The sequence below is a fragment of the Herpailurus yagouaroundi genome, unplaced genomic scaffold (genome assembly GCF_014898765.1).
Source record: "Herpailurus yagouaroundi ecotype Mexico unplaced genomic scaffold, PumYag 141, whole genome shotgun sequence".
NCBI lineage: Eukaryota > Metazoa > Chordata > Mammalia > Carnivora > Felidae > Herpailurus > Herpailurus yagouaroundi.
The window spans coordinates 29341329-29359719 of record NW_024412396.1 but is presented as its reverse complement, the minus strand read 5'-3'; the positions used below and the strand labels follow the sequence as shown (position 1 = coordinate 29359719).

The window sequence follows — 18391 nt, the reverse complement described above, 5'->3', positions numbered from 1 at the left end:
TCTCAGTTTTTAAGAGTCTCTTATGCTTTGGCTCTCTCCCACTCTAACCTCTTTTTTTTTTTTTTTCCTTCCCCCCTCCTGTCATTATTTAGATTTCCCATTTAAAAAAATCCAAACTTCTGACTTCTCATGAAAAATCAGATGATTTGGCAGTGCCAGCTCACAGCTGGAACTGAATTAATGTGGCTGTCCTCTTTAGATATGTGCTTTCTAGTTGACAACAGTTACTTACCACTCCCTGTTATCTCTCAAATGGAGTGTCCAGGGCTCTCTGGGCATTTGAGTTTGAGATCCCTGTTTAAAGCAAACATTCTTTTTGAGGGGAGGAGGTAGATAATTGGAAAAAGAGGGGAAAAAATGAAAAATGAATGGAGAAAGTTCTGCTGTGAAACTATATATTCAGGGATTCCTTCACCCCAGAATATTTAAGATATGGTGAACAAGGGGCTTATCCATTCAATAAATATTTATTAAACACCAATTACATGCCAGGTGTTAAGTTAGGTGCTAGGGAAACAGGAAGAATAGACTGGTCCTTATTCTAATAATGCTTACAGTCCAGTAAGCTTTCACAAATAAATCACACAAATATAAAATCACAAATGTGCAAATGATATGAAGGAAAGGAGCATAATGCTCTGAGAGTCTATAATTTTGGAATCTAATCTGGTTGGATAGTTAAATGAAGGCTTTCCTGAAGAACTGTTACCTTGGAGCTAAGAGTTAACTAAGCAAAGGAAAAAAAACATTCTAAGAAGAGGGAAAAGAACATAGAAAGGTTCTGTGGTATAAGGGAGACGGCAAGTACAAAGGACTGAAAGAATGCTAAGTGTGGCTGGCATGATGAGGAATAAGGAGGAACACAGTATAAAATGAGGTTGGAACCATGAAGTGTCTTCTAACATGTATGAGAGAATTTGTCTTTATTCTAAGAGTGATCAGAGCCAATGGAGGAATCTGGGGGTGGGACTTTTATAATAAATTAGATTTTTGTTTAAAAAGATAACTGGCAACAGTGTGCAGAATGGAATGGTGGCAACCAGAGGATACATACACAGTAATTAGAAGGCTAACTGCCATAGACGTGCAATAAATGGTTGTAGCTTGTGCCAGCTGTTGTGGGTGGAGAGAAGTGAATGTTAGAATGTTAAGAGATGTTAGAAGATGTATGATTTGTATGAGTCATTTGCTTTTAGGTGGCATGATGCCATGAGTGTGGATGTGATCACTTGGGAAGAACAGGGGCCCAAGGCTCAGGTCTTAAGAAACGTGAACCTCTGTTGGCAAGGCAGAGATTGAACAGCAGCTAGTGAGGTAGTTAAAAAAAAAAAAAAAAAAAAAAGAATCCAGAACAGTGTGCTAGCAAAAGTGCTATGCAGTGTAAGTGTTAGAAAGAAAAATATGGTCATTTGATGCTGAGTGATTAACTTGGGTGAGGACTGAAAAATGTGTAATGAACTTGTTGACATGAAGTTCACTGTGGCTTAAGGTAACAGCTATTTTGGCAGAGTGATGGGGCAAAGACATTCGCATGGCTGAAGAAGATGGTGAGCACGTGCGTGGTCTTCCCTGAAGAAGCTGATATGAAGAGAGGTAGGGGGTAGCTTTTGGCTTTGTTAAGCCTCTTTCTTGTCTGTTTTCAGATTAATTTTATTAATCTCTACATTCATTTCTTTTTGCTTGTTTCCTTTGGGCTTATTCTATTTTCCTTTTTCTAACTAAAATTGGATGCTTAGCTTGTTAAATTTTAGGTTCTCTTCTGGTGTAAACATTTAAAGTTCTAGATTTGCTTCTTGCATGCCAACTTAGCTGCTTCATTCAAGTTCTGTTATGTAATATTTTTAGTTCTACGTTCTAAGTTCATGTTCTAAGTATTTTCTAAATTCCATTGTGATTCTTTCCTTTATCTATGCGTTCATATGTGTTTGAAGTTTTACCAAATAAAATTTCACACATTATTTTTGCTGCTGAATTCAAACAATGTTTTGGTGGTGACAGAATATGGTCTATGGAATTCCAATTCTTTGAAATTTAGTATTAATAGCTAATAATCAACATATATGCCAGGGGCCACTCTGCAGATTTTACATGAATTATGTAATTTAGTTGTCACAATGATTCTATGAGGTAGGTAGTATTGTTATTCTCATTTTTATAAATGGGAAAATAGGTACTGAGAAGTTAAATAATTTACCCAAGTAACTTTACGAAGCTATGTAGAACTGGTACATGATGGGGCTGCACTTTTTACATTTCTTCCCCACTTTAGATTTTATTCTTGGAGTAAATTGCAAGCAGAATTCTTTACTGGGTTGAGGGTTTTTTTTTTTTTTTTTTGAGGGGGGTCAATTTCATTGAGGAATAATATATGTACAACATACTGCATGTATTTAGGGTGCACAATTTGGTGAGTTTTGTTATGCATACATATACCACCAAAACAATCAAATATAGAATATGTCCACACCCTCTCAATTTCATCCTATACCTCTGTTGTACATCCTCCCTTCTGCCTCAGGCTTCAAGCAACTGGTGATCCAGTTTCTATGACTATAGGTTAGTTTGATTTTTATTTTTTAAATTATTATGTTCATTTTGAGGGGGGGGGGAAGGGCAGGGAAAGAGGGAGACACAGAATCTGAAGCACACTCCAGGCTCTGAGCTATCAACACAGAGGCTGATGCAGAGCTTGAACCCCCAAACCGTGAGATCATGACCTGAGCTGAAGTCGAATGCTTAACCGACTGAGCCACCCAGGCATCCCTAGTTTGGATTTTCTAAAATTTAATATAAATGTAATATAGTGTGAGTTCATTTTTGTCTGGATTCTTTCATTCTGCCTACCAATATTTAGATTCATTCATGTTGTTTTGTCTATTAATGGCTCGTTCCTCCTTTTACTGCTGAGTAGTACTCCTTTGTATGGATATACCACATTTGTTTATCCCTGGTTTTGTTGGACATCTACGTTAATTTTAGTTTGATAAAGTTGCTGTGAACATTCATATTCAAGTTTTTGTACAGACATATGCTTTCATTTCTTTTGGGAATCTCTAGGTTTATGACAAGTTTGTTTTCCTTTTTAGAAACTGCCGTTTTCCAAAGTGGCTGTAAAACTTTATGTTCCTATCATCAGTGCATGCATTCCAATTAATCTCCATTTTTGCCAATATTGGTATAGTCAGTGTTTTTAATTTTAGTCTTTCTACTATATTTAGTGGCATCTCATTGTGGTTTTAGTTTTCATTTTCCTAATTATTTTGATTATCTTTTCATGTGTTTCTTATTGAATTTTATTATAATTGAGCTGTAAGAGATCTTGATATATTCTGGATACAAGTTTGTTGTCAGATATATTTTCTCCCAGTCTGTAACTTGCCTTTTCCTTATCTGCCTTGCAAACAAGTTTAATTTTTATAAAGTCTTATTTGTCGATTTTGGTTCATGTTTTTGTTTCCTAAGAAATCTTTGTCTCCTTCAAGGCAATGAAGATTTTCTTTTTTTTTCTTCCACAAGTTTTAGCTTTTATATTTAGGCTTATAATCCATGTCAAGTAGATTTCTGTGTGTGGTGTGAGGTAAGAATCAATATTCAGTTTTTTCAATATGGACAACCAGTTATTTCAGCACCATTGTTTAAAAATAGCATTCATTTCCTCCCTAAATTACCTTCACATCTTTGTAAAAAAAAAAAAAAATCAATTAACTACATATGTATGAGCCTAATTCTGGATTTATTCTGCCTCATTGACCTACATGTCTATTTTTTCCCATTATTACAATGTCTTGATTACTGTAACTTTATAATAAATCTTAAAATCAGGTAGTATGATTCTCCAACTTCATTCTTTTTCATAATTGTTTCAGCTATTTTAAGTCCTTTGTATTTCCATATACATTTTTATTTTATTCATTTATTTTAAAAGTATTATTTATTTATTTTGAGAGAGAGAAAGGGAGAGAGACGGCGAAGGGGCCGAGAGAGGGAGAGAGAACCCTAAGAAGGACATCCACTGCCAGTTCAAAGCCCAGCGTGGGGACTCAAACACATGAATTGTGAGATCATGACCTGAGTAGAAACCAAGAACTAGGTGTTCAGTTGCCTGAGCTACCCAGGACCCCTTTCCACTTACATTTTTAAATCATCATGGCAATCACTACTAAAAAATCCTGAGATTTTAATGAGGATTACATTGAATGTATAGGTGAATTTGGGGGACAAATGACATCTTAATAATAGTGAGTTTTCCAGGGTCCACTTTACCATTTACTTAGGGCTTCTTTAATTTCTCTCAGTAGTTGTCTTCTTTTCATTGTAGAAGACTTGCACATCTATTATGACATATATTTCTAAGTATTTTAATTTGTGGTGCACTATTTTTATTTCATTTTCTAATTGTTTTCTGCTAGTATATAAAATATAGTCATATCATGCAAGCTTCTTAAATTCACTTATTAGCTACAACAATTTTTTGTTGATTTATTAGGATTTTGTACGTAAACAATCATATTACCTACAAATGTTTCTTAAATTCCATGTATGAGTGAAATTATATGGCATGTTTTCTCTGACTTATTTCACTTAGCATTATACCCTTTAGATCCATTCATGTTGTTGCAAATGGCAAGATTTCATTGATTTTTATGGCTGAATAATATTCCATTGTATATACTTATACCACATCTACTTTATCCATTCATCAATTGATAGACACTTGGGCTGTTTCCATGTCTTGGCTATTATAAATAATGCTGCAATTAACATAGGGGTGAATATATCTTTTCAAACTAGGGTTTTTGTATTCTTTCATATTCTTTAGATAAATACCCAGTATTTTTTTGTATTTGGGGGGTAAATACCCAGGATAGGATTATATGGTATGGTAGTTCTATTTTAAATTTTTTGAGGAACCTCCATACCGTTTTCCACATGGCTGCACCACTTTGCATTCCCACCAACAGTGCACAAGTTTTTCTTTTTCTCCACATCCCCTCGCCAGCATTTGGCATTTCTTTTGTTGTTGATTTTAGCCATTCTGACAGGTGTGAAGTGATATCTCATTATGGTTTTGATTTGCATTTCCTTGATGATTAGTGATGTTGAGCATCTTTTCATGGGTATATTGACCATCTGTATCTTTTTTTCAGAAATGTCTGTTCATGTCTTCTGCCCATTTTTAATTGGGTTATTTGGCGGGGGGGGGGGGGGCTTTTGGGTTTTTTTTTTTTTAATTTTTAAATTTTTTTTTTTTTTCTTACCTTACTGCAATGTCTAGGGCCTCTAGCACAATGGCCATGATAAGAAGTGAAGTATCTTCTTGTCCTAGGGAGTAATGTATCTTTCTTTCTTCCTCTTTCTTCCTCTCTCTCTCCTACAATGGAGGCAATTTTATTTCTCTCCTTCCAATTCTTCGTTCTTTCTTCTTTCTTCCTTCCTTCCTTCCTTCCTTCCTTCCTTCCTTCCTTCCTTCCTTCCTTTCCTTTCCTTTCCTTTCCTTCCTCCCTCTTTCTCTTTCTCCCTTTCAAGTAATCTTTATACCCAATGTGGGGCTTGAATCCATGACCCTGAAATCAAGAGTCACATGGTCTACCAACTGAGCCAGCCAGGCATGGAAGTAATCTTTCAATCTTTCATTATTAAGTATAATGTTGGCTATAAGTTTTTTATAAATGTTCTTTGCTATATTGAGGAATTTCTCTTCTTTACCATATTTTGCTAAAAGTTGATTTTTAAAAAAAATCATGTTGTTGAATTTTGTCAAATCCTTTTTCTGCATTTATTGAGAGGATATGATTTTCTCCTTTACATTGTCAATAAGGTTTATTATGTTGATTTAAAAAGATTTTTTAACATTTATTCATTCTTGATAGAGACAGAGTATGAGTGGGGGGAGGGGCAGAGAGAGAGGGAGACAGAGAATCTGAAGCAGGCTCCAGGCTCTGAGCTGTCAGCACAGAGACTAACACCAGGTTCAAACTCAAGAACCATGAGATCATGACCTGAGCCAAAGTCGGCTGCTTACTCGACTGAGCCACCTAGGCGCCCTTATTATGTTGATTTTTGAATGTTAAATCAATGTTGCATTCTTGGGATAAAAAAATTTGGTCAGGATGTGTTATCTTTTATGCATAGTTTTGGATTTGATTTGCTAATATTTGCTGTTATTTTTCATAATTACTTTTTCCTTTATTTATTTTTTAAATGTTTATATATTTTTGAGAGAGAGAGAGAACATGAGCAAGAGAGGGGCAGACAGAGAGGGAGACACAGAATCTGAAGAGGTTCCAGGCTCTGAGCCATCAGCACAGAGCCTGACATGGGGCTCAAACCCACTGACCGTGAGATCATGATCTGAGCTGAAGTTGGATGCTTAACTGAGCCACCTAGGCGCCCCTTTCCTTTATTTTTAACAACAAATTTTTAGATGTTTATTTTTGAGAGAGAGAGAACACAAGTGGGGTAGGGGTAGAGAGAGGGAGGGGGACAAAAGATCCGAAGTGGGCTCTGCACTGGCAGCAGAGAGCCCAATGTGGGGCTCAAATTCATGAACCATGAGATCATGACCTGATCTGAAATCTTACACTTAACTGACTGAGCCACCCAGGTGCCCCCATAATTACTTTTTCTGAATTTGGTATCATTTAGTCCTCATAACAACCCTATGGGATGGGCATTATTATTACCCATTTATGGAGAAGGGACATAGGCACAGCTGGTATTGAGATGTACTCTCAATCACTTCGTCACTGTCTCTAATTTGTTAATGTTGCTTTCATGCTCTAGTATGTGCTCAATTTCTAAAACTGTTCCTTAATAAAAAGAAAGTGTATCCTGTTGTTGGAAATTTTATTCCATGAATGATCACTGTTTGTATGCCCTTATATTTAATATATTTAAATTTTTATGTTCCTTATATTTTTCAAAAACAGAAGTAAAAATGGAAAATTCACGACTATGTGGAAATTTAACAACACGTTCTTGAACAACCATCGGGTTAAAAAAGAAACCAAAAGGAAAATTAGGCCATATTTCAAGACGTATTAAAATGATGTTACTTATAGCTTTTCATATATGGCCTTTATTATGTTGAGGTAATTTTCTTTTATTCCTACTTTGTTGAGAGTTTTTATCATGAAAGAATGTTAAATTTTGTCAAATGCTTTTCTGTATCTATTGAAACGATCACATAACTTTATCCTTTATTCTGTTAATATGGTGTACTGCATTAATTGATTTTTCTATGTTGAACCATTCTTGCATCCCAGAGACAAATCCAACTTGGTGTATGATCCTTTTACTGTGCTCTTGGATTAAATTTACTCATATTTTCTTGAGGATTTTTACATCTATATTTATCTGGATATTGGCCTGTAGATTTCATGTATTGTCTTTGGCTGGGTTTGGTATCAGGGTGATGTTGGCCCTATAAAATGAGTTAGGAAATGTTTTATTTTTAAAATTTCTTTTCATATTTATTTATTTTTGGGAGAAAGAGAGACACAGCATGAGCAGTAGAGGGGAAGAGAGAGGAAGACACAGAATCCCAAGCAGTGCTGACAGCTCAGAGCCCGATGTGGGGGTCAAACTCATGAACTGATAATGACCTGAGCTGAAGTCAGATGCTTAACTGACTGACCCACCCAGGCACCCCAGGAAATGTTCTTTTCAATTTTTGGAGGGAGTGTGTAAGAAAAACTGTCATGAATTTTTTAAATGTTTGGTAGAATTCTCCAGTGAAGCCATCTGAATCTAAACTTTGCTCTGTTGGTAGGTTTTTGATTACTGATTTGCTCTCCATACCAGGTATAGGTCTTTTCAGACTTTTTATTTCTGTGGCATCAGTTGTGAAGTCTCTTCTTTCACTTATAATTTTCTTTTCTTTTTTTCTAAATTTCACTGTTTTTTTTTTTCTGTAGTTTTCTATTCTCTATTTCATTTATTTCTACTCTGATCATTGCTATTTCCTTCCTTCCACTAACTTTGGGCTTAGTGGGTTCTTTTTCTAGCTCCTTGAGTTGTAGGTTTAGACTGTTCATATAAGATCTTTGTTCTTTGTTAATGTAGGCATTTATCACTACAGATTTCTTAGTGCTACTTTTGTTCACATAAGTGTGGGTATGTTGTATTTTCCTTTGTTATGAGATATTAAAAAATTTTTTAAAAATCTTTATTTACTTTTGAGAGAGAGTGAGCGAGCAGAGGAGGAACAGAGAGAGGGGGAGACACAGAATCTGAAGCAGGCTCCAGGCTGTCAACACAGAGCCTGATGTGGGGCTCGAATTCATGAACTGTGAGATCATGACCTGAGCCAAAGTCGGACACTTAACCGACTAAGCCACCCAGAAGCCCCTGTCATGAGATATTTTCTAATTTCCTTTTTTATTTCTTCTTTGACCCAATGGCTGTTCAAGAGGGTGTTAATTTCCAAAGTTGTGAATTTTCCAATTTTACTTCTGCAATTGCTTTTTAATTTTCATTTCATTGTGGTCAGAAAAAAAAAAAAAAAACTTGGTTTCAGTCTTGTCAAATTTGTGAGGACCTACTTTGTGATTTAACATGTCATCTACCCTGGGGAAAGATCCATATGTGCTTGAGAAGAGTGTGTATTCTGCTGCTGTTGGGTGAAATGTTCTGCATATGTCTGTTAGATTCATTTGGTGTATAGTGTTACTCAAGTGCTTTGTTTCCTTTTTGAACATCTGTCTGGATATTCTATCCATTATTAAAAATGGGGTATTGAAGTCTCCTACTATTATGCTATTACTGTCTATTTCTTCCTTCAGTTCTGTTAGTATTTGCTTTCAGTCTATATGTATTCTTAAATCTGAAGTAAGTTTCTTGTAGACAGTATATAGTTGGGTCTTATATTATTATTTTCAACTCAGTTAACTCTAAATGATTTGATTGGGGAGTTTAAACCATTTACATTTAAAGTAATTATTAATAACTAAGGATTTACTATTGCCATTTTGTTGATATTTTTCTTAGTCTTGTTATTCTTTGGTCTGTCTTTTCATCATTTGCTATTCTCCTTTGTGATTTGTTGATTTTTTTTTGTATTGATAAGCTTTGATTCCTTTCCCTTTTACTATTGTATAACTTCTATAGGTATGTGTGAGTAGTTACCTTGGGGTGTACAAAAAATATAACAGTTTAAGCTGATAATAACTTAAGTTCAACTGTATACAAAAACTCTATACTTTAACTTCTCCCCCTTAACATTTTTTTGTTGTACCACTTTGTGTATCTTTTAACATTTTTATAATCATTTTTCCTTAACATTTATACTGGAATTAAAAATGATTTAATCGCCACCATTACAATAATACAATTCTATATTTGTCTATGTATTTATCTTTACATGGGTTTCATAATTATGCTATTATGTGGCTTTTTACCATCGTTTTAACTTGAAGAATTCTCTTTGGCATTATTTTGCAAGGCAGGTATGTATTTTGTAAGGCAGTTGATGAACTCCTTCAGCTTTTGTTTATCTGGAAAAGTCATTATTTTCCCATTTTTGAAGGATATTTTTACAAAGTAAATATTATTCTTTGTTGGCAGTTATTTTTTTCTCAGCACTTTAGATCATCCCACTTTTTCTGGCCTACAAGATATCTGTTGAAAAATCTGTTTACAGTCCTATAGGGATTCCTTTGTAAGTGAAAAGGCTCTATTCTTCTGTTTTTAAAAATAATTTTGGCTTTTGACTACTTGATTATAATTTGTCTTTCTTTGGATTCCTCTTTTTTAATAATCTTCTGGCCTCTTGGATCTGGATGTCCATTTCCTACTCCAGATTTGGGAAGTTTTCAGCCATTATTTCTTTGAATAAGCCTTCTGGTCCTTTCTCTGTCTCTTTCCCATCTAGGACTCAATGCATATACTGGTCTGTTTGATGGTGTACTACAAGTCTCTTTAGCTTTGTTCATTCTTTCTCATTCTATTTTTCCTCTTCTGACTGAATTATTTCCAATGACTTGTTTTTGAGTTCATTATCCTTTCTTCTGTTTGATCTAGTCTGCTGATGAACCCTCAAATGAATTTTCACATCAGATTTTGTGTTATTTTCAGTTCCATGATTTCTGTATCATACTTTTAAAATCTTTTCTAAATGTTTATTTTTGAGAGAGAGAAAGCATGAGCAGGCTGACGGGGGGATTTCATAATCAGAAACTTGGTGTCTTTCATTAATTTGGGCAAATTCTAAGTCTTTATTCTTTTGAAGAATTTCTCTGAAATTCCAATTAGACATATAATGACCTGTTCATTCTATTTTCATTCTCCCTTAATCCCTGTTCATAGTTTTGATTTTTTATTTTTCTGAGCTATATTCTGGGTTATCTTACTTTCAGATCTTCACTAATTTCTTTGTTTAATCTGTTGTTTAACCATTCATTCCAGTTTTTAATTTTAATATTTTTAATTTAAAAATGATTTCCAAATGTGCCTAAAGTTTTAAAGTCATATATCAATACTTTTTACTTTCTTAATTCACATAAAAATTTTGTTATGTATTTGATAATTCTAACATCTTTAATCTTGGTAGTGTAGATTCTGTAGTGTAATTTTTCATCTTATGCTTATGTTCTGTGAAATTTTATCTGTTAGGATTCTGGGTTTAAGGTATACTTCTCAAGGGGCACCTGGGTGGATCAGTCAGTTAAGTGTCCGACTTTGGCTCAGGTCATGATCTCTCAGTTCAGTTCCTGAGTTCAAGCCCTGCATCAGGCTCTGTGCTGACAGCTCAGAGCCTGGAACCTGCTTTGGATTCTGTGTCTCCCTGTCTCTCTGCCCCTCCTCTACCTGCACGTGCTCTCTCTTTCTGAAAAATAAACATTAAAAAAAAACTTTAAAGTATACTTGTCAACAAATGATTTGCATGTGCTCCTTCCAGGTTCTTGAGGTTACTACCAAGCCAGGATACCAATAAACTACATTTTCAGTTTGGGTTTTATTTTTTTCTCCAAGTTGACAGAAGTGGTGTGAACTTGTGTGAGAATAAATTTGCCATGCATTCTCAGGAAAGACTTTTCTTTCCCAATTTGTACCTCCATCACCCAAGACCAAGGCAGAGAGAGGCACAAAGCCCATCATCAACCTTTGACAAAATGCTTATTTTTCATAGTCCATTCACTGAAGATATACACTTTGAGAATTCTGGGATTAAGTTGGAGGGAATGAAGTCTCTGATTAGACTTCATCACAAGGTATTGCCTCCAATGTCACCTTCCCAGACCCCCAACACATAAAATTAACATCCAAGCTTTAGGCCAGCAGGAAGCAGCTAATAACCACCTCCAACCCCAAGGCAAACATCTGTGTGGTACTTTAACATTCTGCATTCACTCTGTGTGTGTGTGTGTGTGTGTGTGTGTGTGTGTGTGTGTGTTTGTTTTTTACCTCTGAGGAATTTCTTCACTTCTTTGAAAAAGACTGAATACTCTCTGCAGCATTTTAAGGTATTTTTCTGAATCTTTGTTCAGCCAGATGGCCCTGGTTTCTACTTCTATAAACTAGGAGCTGAGGGTCATATGTTGAGAATGAAGGGGGAAGAAAGAGTTTGCTGGAGAGGGCAAAGGTTTGAAATGGGGGAAAGTGGGAAAGCAAATAGTAAAGTACTAAATAATGAAAAGTTGGTGGTGACCATCAGAATATATTATAAGGATCAATCACTTGATAAGACTTTATAGCCTTTGGCTATATGGTAGCTTTACATCTGATGCATAGCCATTTAACCTTGGAAAAATCACACCCTGCTTGTATCTACCTGTATCATGGGGGTTGTGAAGACAAATGTTACAAAATCCAACATTGAACTAAAACCACTATTTCCAGCAAATAGTAACTGACTCATGATGTGAGACTTGTTTTACAGATTTTCTATTTAATAGATTTTGTTGAAACCAAATTAGCAAAGTCCTAATTACTATGTGCCATTTACCATGATATAAAAATAGTATTGCTAAGCAAAACTCAGATATATTAAAGTGGTTTCATTACTAATATTTTACCTGTGGTAACCAAAATGAACTTTTATCTAGTTATGTCACAATAATCCAAAAGAATCTTGGCATTCATACCATAGGCAAGCTTTTCAGTAGAAAACATAAAGACCTTAGAAAGTACATAAATAATTTACTTCAAATGTTCACCAAAATGAAGTTAATGTCCAAATTTTAGATGGCTAAATATTTTCTAGATTTGGCCTTTTCCAGATTGTCATTCAATAATATATTCACCATTGTTCTAGCTGCCATGAGATAAAAATATAATAAAGTAACTTATCCTTAAAGAATTTCCATTTTTGGTGGTGGAATGCTTTTGTGAGAAATCACAAAACATTATAACGACACCCTAGTACATGTAAGTTTAACTACACACTATTTGACCTATCATCGGTATTTGGAAGAATGTATTCATTGTCAGGCACAATGATAGCATCCATGATTGTAGGAGTTTAATTTTCCTAAATTTAATTTTCCTGGTTGTTTTGGCATTGTGATTAGGTCACCATATTTTATCCCAATTAAGCAACTGGCAATCATGTTACAAAACTGCAAGAAAAAAATGTTAACATGGGCCTTGAAGATGAACTCGTTGATTCTGGGGTATATAACAATACTCCAAAGATAGTATACTATCAACTCTCATCTTAAGTGCTTTTACTTGTTCCAGTGGCAGGTAGCATCTTTTTATCAGATAATCTATTTTAAAGACTAAAGTCTTCCCTGGTAAAAGTGCAGGAGTGTGAACCTTTCTTTGGTAAAGTACCTGTTCTATTGATCATGCCAGAAAAAGTTTAGTAGGTGTTTTTAGATTAGTGTACAGTTTTTTTTTCCCCCCAACTATCTGCTTCCAGGAGGTTAAGTTGAAAAGTCTAGTTATTTCAAAAGGGCTACTTGTCCTTATCTCAATTCCACTCAAGTGTAGTCAACAAAAGAAAGAGTGATTTAGGTAGTTTTAACTTTTTGAAAACTGAGTGAGTTTTAGACGAACCACCAAAATGCATTCAAAGTAGTAATGGTTGTTTTTCTAACTTTATTTTTATATTGCTCCATGGTTCTTTGTAACTAAGTCCTTAAAGTTAGAATGTTTTTAATCAGTGAGAAATGTATGCAACAAGTGCTTTAAAGAGGCTGACAGTAAGATGAAATTGGCATTTAATGACAGCAAAGAGCATGATTTGGTAATCAAGAAGTACAACTATTCAAACAGGTAAAAAAAAAAAAATCAAATGTCAGTTACGTTTCATTATTTGCCACTACATAGGCTTTCCCTACCATCCTTCTACAATACCAAGAACTCACTGAAAAAGCTTCATTAATTCAGAAGGATCAATTGAAAGTGTACTTCTAATAATGTAAGTTCAAATTCTCTTTTAAATACAGATTCCTCTGGATTTTTTTCTAATGAATAAGGAAATGGTTTTTGGTCAAGATAGCTTTCTCAGTTGAAAATTTGTTGTTTTAAGTACAGTTATGTGTCTTAAGTTTGTTAATTTCATTATAAAAAGAGAAGCACAGACAATCTATAATTTTAGGAGACACTCCAAAAGGAAAAAGCTTTGATCTATCTTCTTTCTGAATTACAGTGTCTTGGTTTATTGTATTTTACTGCTTTTTGAAAAGTACATCACACAAACAAAAGATTCCCTTAGCAAGACTTTTAGACTTTTAATTCTTCCTCATTTAGCTTGGAACATCAGCAATTAAAAGTATGAAAACCCAATCTAGATATGATGCAGTTTATGCTGTAGAAGCATACTTTCATAATTTTGAACTTCACTATAGACGCTTTTACTATTGTGATAGTGTTTAGCCACTTTGTGATTACCTCAAGGTGAGAGGTATGACTGGGAGAGGGCACAAGGGAATCTTCTGGGGCACCAGAAATGCCGTCTGTCTTAGTCTGGGTGGTGGTAACACGAGTGTAGGCACACATAAAATTTCACCTAGATGTACACTTAAGATTTACGCCCTTTGTAGCATATCTTATATCTAAAAAGGTAAAAAAAGGTAAAAAAAATGAGTATTTGGCTACTTTATGAAATGCTTAATATTTTTACAGTGAATTATTAATATGATTTTATAAGTCCAAATGTATAGGGGAAAAACAAATTATCTGATGATCATGGCATAAGAATTGCTAGTCTCTTTCAGGTAAATTATATCTGAAGCTAGAGTAAAACAAATGAGAGGTCTCTGGTATTCTATCAGAAATGGTGTCAGGAAGAACACAATGTATCGATTTAACTATAAAGGACAGAAGTGTTAAAACAGAAGCTTAAACAACAACTAGAAGATGAGAACATCATCAAATAAGTGACATGACTACGGCATGATTATGTGATTTATGATTATCCATGCTTTTTACTTTTGCTTTTTACTGTTTCGGTTTTGTCGTTATATTGCTTGGACTTCCAAAGGGTGGGGAAGGAAAAGAATTCAAGTTAAATTAGTTTTGTTTCTTATTTTCAACTGTTGTTTTCAGTGTGGTAAAAAGCTGAAGTTATGACTGTAATTTTAAAATTATGCATTCTACTTCCCCATCTATTATGGGAGAAAAGAGTTGGTTTACACAGGGAATATAAACAATCTGCCTCAAATTTTTTTTTTTTTTACTTTTGCACAGAACTATGTTAATTCTCATCACCTCCAAAAGCCTTTGAGAGGATTAGCTGCATAGACCAATATTGTTCTATATTAGTCAGTATTAAGCATATGATGTCACCTTGTTTCCACCCCTCCTCAAGCTTTTTTTTTTTTTTTTTGGTGGGGGAGGGGAAGGGAGAGTTTTTGGGGAATTCTCAAAATTCTGTGGCTTAAATTCCACTAGCTGACACACATGATTGACAACCTTCCACTCTCAAACCTGTTTGAAATGGGTCAAATACCTAAGCGCTGCAGAACAATGCAACCCAACCAGCAATTCCCCATAAAAGAGAAAGGGGGTGTGATTAGGTTCCAGCTATTAAGTTATTGCAAAAACAGTTTAGTGGTTTGTTTCCGCAACAGTCATAGGTTAAGCTCGTATTTTCTATCTTAATTAGCTCTAAATAAACCACTAGGCTAGAAGAGGTAAGATATATAGCCAAAGCATGGAGCAAGTGGGGCCAACATTAAGAGCGTTACAGAGGTCTTTATACAGACCCTCGGCATCGGTTATCGATCATTAACCCTGCTGGGGAACTTATCGAACGGAATTTGTGTGAGGCTTATCGAGCCACAGGAAAGGAGATGCAGGAGGGAATATAAGCTTCTAATAAAAGAAACGCAGCAACAATAGCAGAGGAACAGCTCTGCCTGGTGACGTAATGGCTGGCAGCAGTCCAGCTTCAGCAGAGCTGCTGCTACCTCAGCATCCAACCTCTCTCAACACAGTCCAGCTTTGGCGGAGCTACCGGGGCCGCTACTTCTTGCGATGCCACTTTGTTGGTGCCACCAACACCTTACCTCGGAGGGCCAAAACACCGAACAAAGGGTTGTCCTGTTTCAAGTTGTCGGAACCCACACTCACTCACTCAACCCCGCCAGCCTCTGAGAAACCGAGTCAATCCGCTTCTTAAGTTTAGGGCGAGAACACTGGCGCACACTCCAGGCGTGCCTCAGTTTCCCCAAGCTGCTCTCGGGTCCGCCTCTCACTGTCCGATTCCCCCCTCCCCCCGGCCCTCAGCCCGAGTTGATCGTCGCGGCCCCGCTCACCCGCCCGGCCCCGCATGCCCGTCCTCCCGCCTTACCTCCGCCAGGTAGAGGTTGAGGAGACAGAGCGTGGAGAACTGGAGACAGGAGGGGAAGCAGTAGAGCAGCCAGTGGGGGAAGAAGTGCAGGTGAGCGGGCGGCCGGAGCAGGGGCAGGGAGCCGCTGAGCGAGAAGGCGGCGGAGAAGAGGGTGGTCCTGAGCGCTGCCCACAGGAGACAGAGGAAGAGGCAGAGGCTCTGGTAACTCAGCCGCCGCTCCCGATAGAGGAGCAGCCGCCACAGCTGCAGGTAGGCAAAGGCGAAGAGCGCGGCGTAGAGCAGGGCGTGCAGGATGCTCAGCGCCAACTGCACCGAGCCCGGCACCGCGGCGCCTGAGGCGGCAGCGACGGCGCCTCCACCTCCGGGCGTCGAGGGCTCGCGGCCGGCCGCCGGACCCGGCACAGGCACCCTCATGAGGGGGCTGGGGAGCGGGCGAGAGAGCGCGGGAAGGAAGAGGCCGGACTCGGAGCCGCCGTCGAGGGGCAGAAGGATTTCCCCCTTACCCCCCACCCACCCCAACCTCCAACCCCAGGAAGCGCCGTGACAGGACCCGGAGCCCCGCGCAGAGCAGCCGCGGTTTTCCGGACCCCGCCTCCTCTCCCCGCCCGCCCCCCCCCTCTCCGGGGGTCTCGGCTCCTCCTGCTGCGGCTCGGCTCGGTAGCTGCAAAAAACAACTCTCGGCTGGAGACAATCAGCTGAGAAACCCGAGCATTTGAGGCGCTCGCTCCGCACCGTGGGCTCGCGCCGATTGGCCCAGGTGGGCACGCCCCCTGCGCGCTGCACTCGGAAGGCCACGGGCCACAGGACCCGTCGCTCGAAGGCTCTGAGATCTGATTGGATACCCACTTTCCTCGCCTTCTCCCTCCCCTCCACTCCCCACCCACACTGCCGATTGGCCCGGCAACTACACGGCCAGCTCGCGCCGGCGGGAGGACTCAGTAGTCTCCTGTCACCTGGGGCGGCTTTCGCTCCGCCCCCTGCGCTTCCCATTGGTTGGAGAGGCCGCACGTAGGGAGCACGAGGAGAGGGAGGAGCCTTGGGGGTTGGTTTTTTTTGTTGTTTTTTTTGTTGTTTTTTTTTTGCTTTGCAGGTCGACCCCTCCGTGCGGTGGTGGCAGTAAGTGTGAAGGGCTTGAGTGCTGTGCTCTATCTAGTAGGTGGGCGCATCGGTTAGCCGCTGCCCGCCAGAGGGGCACGGCGCCGCCTTCTGCCTTTTCTTCACGTGGCGGCAACTGTTGGCTGCGGGAACAGTCCGGGTCCTTCCGGGTAGGTCTGGCCCGCAGGTCTCCGCAGGTAAGTGGCAGCGCTGGTCCCTCAATCGAGGGGGCTGTGGTTTCCGCCAGCACGGATGGGCCGCACCATCGAGTTCTGGAGTTTGGCTTAGAAGGGGCCTCGCCCGGATCCTTCTGAGGGCCGCTTTGCTTTCTTCTTTTTTCCCCCTGCATAAGCGGCGAGAAAAACATGACCCCTTTGTGGGGAGAGAGGATGGAATGAGAAGGGTGAAATGAAGCTTGAAGCAAAAAATTTCCTCGGCAAATGTGTCTTAAAGGAAGAGGGGTATTAGGATGAGATGGAGGTCCAAGCGACAAGTGAGTAGGGGGAATGTGGGTCTTTGAAAGTTAGAATTTGGAAAGATGCTCTGGGCATAAGTTTAGAGAAAAAAGGCAGAAAGAGAACTGTAAGTCGTTGATGAACGTACTGTCTAGGAAGAAGTAGAATAGTTTGTACTCCTTAAATTCCACACGTATTCCTTCAAACCTTAGTCCTGTTTTCGGTGGACGGTGGCGCTACTCTTGGGCCTCAGGAGGTACAAAACAAATGCTGTGTTATTACTGCAAATAAGTGAGGGAACTTCCAACCTGTATTGGACTGACATGACATTGCTGACTTTTTCTTTTTTTCTTTCTTGTGTTTGGTAATAAAATGAGCAAAGTGACACAAAATGATGTATTTTCCTTAGAATGAGTGGCACATCACAGATTCAGTATCTCTGTGAAAGACACTGCTACATGTACTGGTTCCACCAACTCTGCCTGCCCTAACTCACCATACTTTGTCCTAATGTTTTGTGCAAGAGGAGTGTTGCTACCTTCTTTCCAAGCTAAGTGATCTTCAGGGAACTTTAAAGTCCGTTTTGTACTACAGATTCTGGGACAGTGGTTCACCCAGGCGCCAGATACTGGTGTGTTTTGGATTCTTTATAGGACAGACTGTGATAGACGTTCAGGCCTGGCACAGTTATGTGGATCCCTCAGATGCAGCGGAGCAGTCAGCTGAGCAGGCTGTTCATTGCAGCCTAGAGTAGTGTACAACTTGTTGAAAGAAATTAATAGGTCTAATCCAACATCCACACTTTAGAGAAGGATCTCATGTTTATTGGAATTTACAAGATACTTCCGAGAATGTGGTTAGGGCACTCACACAGTTCTTTCTGAATTGCGACAGAGTGTTTATGGCAGCAGTGAGTTAAAGTGAGTTAAGCAGTTATGTGTGTAAGTGCGTAAATTAAGCATGAACTCAGAGTTTGGTGATTTTAGGCACTCATCACAATCAGGGGAACCTCTTATTCCCTGACATGCCTTTTTTTTTTTGTATCTTCCATAATGATGAGGTACCTGTTTCAGTTCACAAATAGACTTTCACCATGAAAGTC

At 38.4% G+C, this 18391-nt stretch overlaps 2 protein-coding genes across 3 annotated transcripts in view; one reads left to right on the top strand and one right to left on the bottom strand.

Annotated features, from left to right (window-relative positions):
* GPR137C (G protein-coupled receptor 137C) overlaps positions 1-16238 on the bottom strand; it is a 66213-nt gene extending 49975 nt beyond the window's left edge. The window contains exon 1 of one of the 2 annotated variants that reach the window (XM_040477145.1): positions 15740-16238. In XM_040477145.1, coding sequence (XP_040333079.1) covers positions 15740-16153 — 414 coding nt within the window. In that variant the 5' untranslated portion in view covers positions 16154-16238. The remainder of the gene's footprint in view (positions 1-15739) is intronic. The other variant, XM_040477144.1, reaches the window with a different exon arrangement.
* Positions 16239-16807: 569 nt separating this feature from the next.
* TXNDC16 (thioredoxin domain containing 16) overlaps positions 16808-18391 on the top strand; it is a 125873-nt gene continuing 124289 nt past the window's right edge. Inside the window, exon 1 of the mRNA XM_040478423.1 lies at positions 16808-17031. The gene's annotated coding sequence lies outside the window, so the exon portion shown is untranslated. The remainder of the gene's footprint in view (positions 17032-18391) is intronic.